Here is a 6,888-nt window from a genome sequence, read left to right on the forward strand (position 1 = left end):
TGATAGACTGCCACAGCACTGGGAGAACAAGGCTGTAGCGTTGATGAAAGGAAGCACACAAACAAAATTCCAGAGAGCTCAGCGCTGTAGCGCTGGAGAAGTAGCGCCGCAGCGCTGCGCGACTTTCCAAAAAAAATAAAGGACATTAACGGGATTTCAAAAATTAGGTTATTTGGAGCCTATTTAAGGAGCCTTTTTCAGAGATTTTGGGGAGGAGGCAGCAAGCAACTATTCTGGAGATTTGGAGCCAAGAACAAAGCAAGGAAACAAGAGAATTGGAGAGAGAATCAAGATCATAAATCTCTAACTATTAGTTTTCTCTCTTACCTTTGCGTTTTTTTTCTTATTTTCTTTGACTTGGATTCATGGTTAAATTTCTTTGGATATTGTCTTTATTAAATATTATGAGCTAATTTATTTTTCTAGGATTGCAATTGAACTCACATGTAATCTAGATTTTTAATCACTTTCTTGCTTATTTAGACAAAATAGTGCCTTAATGAAAGGGTTGTGTCCTTGAAGAAGAGACACTTACAAGCCTATATAAAAAGCTTGTTGTCAACCATTTTGAAACAATAAAAAAATCAAACATAAAACAAGAGCAGGAATATCAAGAGCAAGAAAGTGTTGTGTTCTATTAACATAAACACTGAAGTTCTCATCAACTACAAAAGCTTCCAAATTTCTTACAGTTTACTTGCTGCAGAAAGTAGGTTCTAAGACCAAACAACTTTGTAAACCCTTGAGTGTATCTAGCGGTCTACTCTCGTTAAGTACAAGACGAAGTTAGACGTTAGCTTCTTTATATCTCAAAGACCATCCGCATTATTCTCCTTTGCTTATAGAGTGGTGAGAGTGAAATAAGTCTTAAAGATAACGTCTATTTAAAGGCTTACCTTGAAGTTAATTTTGCCAATTCCTTGGATTCCATCTAAACCCCATTTGCACCAACACAACTTGATGTATCAAGTCTATAAAGTATTTACACAAATGACACATGAGAAATATTGCATAGACACTTGAGTAAAATACCAAATGCACCTCTCATGATGGGTTATGTTCAATGAACTTACTTTCCTATGCAAGCACCTACATTCCAGTTTCAAGTATCTTTATACTTCAACCTATAAAACCGGTTACTTCTTATAAAACCGATTACTTACTTTTTAAGTAAGGAACATAGAATGTACCAATCTGTAGGTATCATTGATGTCCAATCTTAATGATACATCGACCATGAACATTTAGAGATTATGCTTTGATGCATAAGGATCTCATAACTACAATCCATTACAATTCCCTTGCAAAGCTTATTAATTTTATGGACTTCATCTAATTAGACTTATTATCCATTATAATTAACATCTTATTGATGAAAGAAAACTTCTAATCATTCAGCATGAAATATATTGTTGCATGATTGGAATCAAGCCTTAACCAGTCTCAATTGGTTGTAGAGCTGATCCCAACAAGTACCTACAAACGCCAAAATCCAAATTTGAAATAAGTTTGACCATTGAGTGGAACTAAAATAGAGAAATTCAATTTCAAAGTTTTTCTAATTGATCAAAGCTAATGTTAATCAATTAAGATTGAAGGAAGTGAAGCTTCAATCAATTAAGGGGACGATTAACCAATTAAAGGAAGTCTACTCGATGAAAATAGAGATTTCTTAATCAGTTAGAGTCTCCTCTAATCAGTTAACATAGTGAACAAAGTTGCCAGATAGTGCAAGTTAAAAAATGGCTAATAGGTTAGAGATTACCTGTAACTAGTTAGCAGAACTCTATCTACCTTTTTGAATTTAAACACTAAAAAATAAAATAACAGCTAGAATGGCATCAGAGTTGTTCCTAACAGTTAGAAACTGTCTTAAACAGCAAAATCTATCTCCCAAGTATAAAAGGAAGCTCTAATAGTCAAAGACGCAAGAGAAAAAAACACCAATAGCTTATTTTGAGCAAAAACCCAAAGAACCTTCTCCTACACACTTGTTCTTCATTCCTATTCTTGAAAAAGTGTTTGACCTTAATTGTGTTCATCTTAAACTAACAAAAGTAGTCACTTGTACCTCTTTTTCTTTTTTTTTCTTAGTACACTAGAGTGTGGGAAGTACATTCAAGGTAATTTATAAGGGATTAGAGTTTGGGGTAGAAGCTCACTTTGTAAAGCTTGGTGGAAGATGTTAATTCCACTTATATAATTAAAGTGGAGTTGAAAATCCTTGATTGGGAGGTCAATATAGTAGATGTAGGTCAAGGGGACTGAACCGCTATAAATATTTGTGCATTGTCGACTTCTCTTTACCCTTCCTTACTTGGTGTCATTTAACTAGAACAAGTTTTAAACTTCCTTTCTCTAATTGATTAGGAGCTCTACAAGTTGAAAAGGGCTAACTTTAAAATTTTAAGTACAATTCTCCCCCTAGCACACCAACGGGACCAACAAACACCACTTTTTTCTTTTTATTTTTTCTTGCTTTGAAGTGAAAATAATTTTTTTTGGAATAAAGTGGAAATAAAGAAAATAAAAAAAATGCCTAGTTACAAACTAATGGTAACTAGTACTAAAGTTTTAATAAGAAATAGATTTAGACATAGACATGTCAAGAATCAAAAGTAGAATAATTTTCCTTTCAAGGAACAACCTTTTTTTTATTTTTTAAGTTGATAAACACCGAATACAAATACTTTTATTATTATTTAATTAAATTAAATTATGATATTTTTTATATTTTTTTTTCAATTGTTTGAGGATAATTATAACTTGTCATATTTATAAATAACTGTTTATTAATGATAATGAATAGTCAAAAGGGCTAAAAGTACATTTTGAAACAAGATGGACCAAAGAGTATTTTTCAAGTATATTGAAGGGGTTTTCTACATTTACCCCTTATTATAAGGTGCTTTATTTTTTTTCTCTTTCCATAAATAAGGGATTTATATTAATACTAGAAGTAAAAAAGGATGATATCTAAAAACATCTTGAAATTATTTAAGAAAATTCAAATAAGTTCTTATTTTTTTATTTTGTTCAATCAAATCTTTATATTTTTATTTTAGATCAAATATTCCCTTATGATTAATAATTGACTAACTATTATTAGTTATAACATCACTTGTTATTTTATGTCACATTATGCTAATGTGACATTCTAATATGTCATTGTGGATAATGACATAAATTGTTAATGTGGCATAGTGATATAGTCACGTGATATTTTTCTTTCTACATGTCAACATCACATGATATAAAGATAATAACAAGTGATATTTTTACTAATGACACATAATTAATCGTTAAAGGTTTGATTGAACATAATTAAAACATAAAGACTTATTTAAACTTTCTTCAATAGTCCATAAAATTTTTAAAGTATTATACCAAGTAAAACAAATTCATGGAGAAATCTTGATTCAGTACATCCTAAGGGTTGATCTAATTAACAAAATTTGCTTAGTTGATAATAGCTATTATTTACATCAAAGACAAATTAATGAAAATCTTCGAGAGACATTTTTTTGGGCTGTCACTAGCCCTTAAAAGACTTTCTTTTTTGTCGTTTAACGTGGACTTTCTTTTGTAGGATATTTTTATTTTTCTAAAATATACAAATAAAATTAAAAGACTCTTTATCTTTATTAAATCTTCAAAATGAACCCAAGCAGAGAATCTGAGTTGAACAAAAACGATTTGGGCTTAAAGCCCAGAGCGATAAGCGTGGTCCGTTTTAAGAGTGCATAAAACGACGTCACTTAGAAGGTTACCGTACCGATTATCCAAATCGCAAGCAAAGCAGGTGAGCAACCGGAACATTACATTCTTTTTTCCCGAATTTGCATAATTCAAAATCATTACGACGGGACGCACCACCATATGACCGTTGCCACAACGTTCCAAAAATTCTAAAATTTAAAATCCTTTGCTTTCTCATCTGAGCTTACCGTTGCCAACGTCCACCACTCCTTGTCCTACCAAAACTCTTTCTTTTACTGCTACTTCTACCTCTTAACTCAACATCCAGTTTTCTTTTATGTCTTGAAAATCGAAGTCTTTTGATCCGTTTCATTTTGGGGTGATTCTTGAGAGACAATGGCAACGTTGGCACCTGGGATTCTGCTGAAGTTACTTAATGGTATGAACACCGGGGTAAAGCCAACTAGTGAACATAGGAGCTCTCTTTTGCAGGTGACTGATATTGTACCAGCTGATCTTGATGAGAAGAATCTTTGGCCTAAACATGGGTTTTACATTAAGGTCTCAGATTCTTCGCATTCAATTTATGTTAGTCTTCCTTCTGACCAAGATGATTTTGTTCTTAGTAACAAAATGCAACTTGGGCAGTTCATCTATGTTGATAGATTGGAGCCTGGGTCCCCTGTTCCTGTTGTTAAAGGTGCAAAACCGCTCCCTGGAAGACATCCATTAGTTGGGACGCCAGAACCTTTGATGGGTTTAAGAAGAAAAGGGGAGAAAAGTGAGCAGAAACAAGATTCTAAACTACATAGAAGAGGTTCTTGGGGAAGGGGGCCTAATGGGGCGGATGAGATTTCTTCTCCTATAGTTTTAAAGCCGGTTCCATTGGATTTTGATCAGTGTACTCCAGTGAAAGAGAGGTCTAACTCTGTGAGAACCCCGATGATGTCACCAATGATAAGAAGGATAGCAAAGGATGGGAGTGCTAGTGCCAGTGTAAGGTGTTCTTTTGGTGGGGGATTGTTGGCTAAAATGATGGATACTAAAGGAGAAAGTCCTGCTTTGCTTAGGAAAAGCTGTGTCGCGCCTTCTTCTGCTTCAAAGTTTCCACGGAGCAAAAGTGTCTGCGACCGAGAGCCTAGGATCCCAATTAGTCCTCTCAACTCAGCTGTAGGTACATTTTCCCCCTTTGCCATTTAACAATTGCTATGTGTTTAAACTAGTATTTACTTTTCAATGATGTTATTTCTTTTTGGTGCAAAACAAAAAGTTCCGTACGTGCATACATACATAGATCATGTATGGATGGATGGATGGATGGATGTTTGTATGTATGTAGGTATGTTTGTGATCATTCAACTCAATTTTGCTGAGGCAAGTGATCCTTACTTTCTGCAGGAAAAGAAAAGTTCAACCCCGCCACCGGGTTTAAGGAGTGGAAGGGTGGCAGCTGCTTCCCTCAATATGGGTGGAGATGTACAGAACAACTCCAATCCAAGTGTTACTGCACAGCAACCACAATTTCAGTTTGATAATAACTCAGCCTCTGATAATAGCAAAAGTCTACCCATGAATTTGCCCGGAAAACTAGGCATGTTGGGCAAGGTAGATTAAGATTTTTGTTAACCAAGAAGATTGTCAATTTGTCATTGCTTTAGTTCTGGTTGTTGACTTTATGCTTTAACAGGAAGCGATGCAGCAGCGAGAAACAGCTCAGAAGATTGCCCTTCAAGCACTAAGAGATGCTTCAGCCACTGAGAGTTTAGTTCGTTCTCTCAAGTAATATACTTTACGAATCTGTCCTTTTGCTTTATTTTTTTCCTTTTTGTTGAAAGTTGAGACTTTGCGTTTGATAAGGTGAATATAATTTCGCTGGTTGCAGGATGTTTTCTAACTTGAGCAAGTCAGCAAAAGCAGATGATCCAGCTGCATGCTTCGATCAGTTTCTGGAGTTTCACGCCCAAATTGTGCAGGCCGTGAGTGATATAGTGTCCATTCAAGCAGCTACTTCAGCTAGTGAAATGGCACAAAACTCAAAAGCTGCACAGAGAGATAAGCAAGGCGACGATGAGCCACCAATATTGCATGAAATTGCGCACAACTCAATGGACCAAAGCAGGAATTCAGAGTTAAGTTCATCAAGAAGGCGAGCCGCATTGTACAAGTCAATTACAGCCTTTCCCGAGAGAAGTGAACAGAAGACAATCATAGGGAGGCTCCCAAGATCAAATTCTAACCCCAAGGTACCCTCAGATAGGAGAGCACCATCAACTCCACTTGGCAAGCTGCTCCCTGAAGCTGTTGGTGAGAATGATGAAAACAAGAAACCATTATCAAGCAGCTTAAACAATACAATAAAATTAGGTAAGCAGATTGAAAGTGAAGCTGGAAATTGGTTTATGGACTTCCTAGAGAAAGCTCTGGAGAATGGTATGAAGAAATCCAAAGGCACACAAGGCGGGGATAATAAGAAAGTTCCTCAGTCTCTCATACTCAGGATTATTAATTGGGTAGAGGTAGAACAGTGTGATGGTAACAAGCGGCCAGTTCATCCAAAAGCCACGCAAATAGCTAGGAAGCTAAGAATTAAGATGAAGAACCCTTGAATTGGCCCACATAGATGCTTATTATTAAAGTACTTTTTGTGTCATTTTTAAATTGTTTGGTTTCCAATCACTTTTGGAGATTATATCTCTTCGTCATGAATGTACAAGTTTTTACGCTTTAATGGAGATTGTTTCAACTTTTCCAATCACTTTGTGATGATTGACAAAAATGCTTGGAAATATGTTGCGGTGAACAAGATCCAACATTTCCAGCACAGCAGAACAAGATTGAAACATTTTTTCCGACTGACTACTGACATCCGAACAAGATTGACATTGCTCATGTGCATACCTAAAGCTGCCCTTGATTTTTCTGCGATGACTAGCTTCAATCTTCCAAGGAAAAGTGGAACGTAAAAGAAAAGCGACATATAGCTTATTCCCGTGATTTTCCCCAACATAAATTTGCATTTCCCATGGGAAAAAGAAAACAAACAATAACTTCATCCTACGACGTCGTCTGGCTGGAGAAATTTCAAAAACCCTGATAAAAGGCTCTCATTCTCCTCTCAGTCAGTAAAGAACAAAAACAAAATGGAGATGGGTTGTATGTGGATGAGGCGTGTCCGCCTCACAGCTAACT

The 6,888-nt window shown here is 35.5% G+C and overlaps 2 protein-coding genes across 2 annotated transcripts in view; both read left to right on the plus strand.

Moving 5' to 3' along the window:
• Positions 1-3,926: 3,926 nt before the first annotated feature.
• On the plus strand, positions 3,927-6,816 carry LOC110423338 (protein CORTICAL MICROTUBULE DISORDERING 4-like). The gene is made up of 4 exons (XM_021437548.2): positions 3,927-4,869; positions 5,098-5,304; positions 5,387-5,478; positions 5,582-6,816. The coding sequence occupies exons 1-4, from the start codon at positions 4,096-4,098 to the stop codon at positions 6,303-6,305; spliced, it is 1,797 nt and encodes a 598-aa protein (XP_021293223.1). The 5' UTR covers positions 3,927-4,095; the 3' UTR covers positions 6,306-6,816.
• A 66-nt stretch (positions 6,817-6,882) lies between these two features.
• LOC110423339 (Radical SAM superfamily protein) overlaps positions 6,883-6,888 on the plus strand; it is a 3,439-nt gene continuing 3,433 nt past the window's right edge. Inside the window, exon 1 of the mRNA XM_021437549.2 lies at positions 6,883-6,888. This exon is cut by the window's right edge and continues 276 nt beyond it. The gene's annotated coding sequence lies outside the window, so the exon portion shown is untranslated.

Source organism: Theobroma umbraticum, unplaced genomic scaffold (genome assembly GCF_002168275.2).
Source record: "Theobroma umbraticum cultivar Fairchild unplaced genomic scaffold, ASM216827v3 scaffold_20.0, whole genome shotgun sequence".
Lineage (NCBI taxonomy): Eukaryota > Viridiplantae > Streptophyta > Magnoliopsida > Malvales > Malvaceae > Theobroma > Theobroma umbraticum.

What these genes read in the sequence shown, in the direction of transcription:
- LOC110423338 (XM_021437548.2), top strand. Translation starts at nt 4,096, where the DNA reads ATGGCAACGTTGGCACCTGGGATTCTGCTGAAGTTACTTAATGGTATG. An exon ending in TTAGTCCTCTCAACTCAGCT is followed by an intron (nt 4,870 to 5,097) that starts GTAGGTACATTT and finishes TACTTTCTGCAG; the next exon opens with GAAAAGAAAAGTTCAACCCC. An exon ending in AGTTTAGTTCGTTCTCTCAA is followed by an intron (nt 5,479 to 5,581) that starts GTAATATACTTT and finishes CGCTGGTTGCAG; the next exon opens with GATGTTTTCTAACTTGAGCA.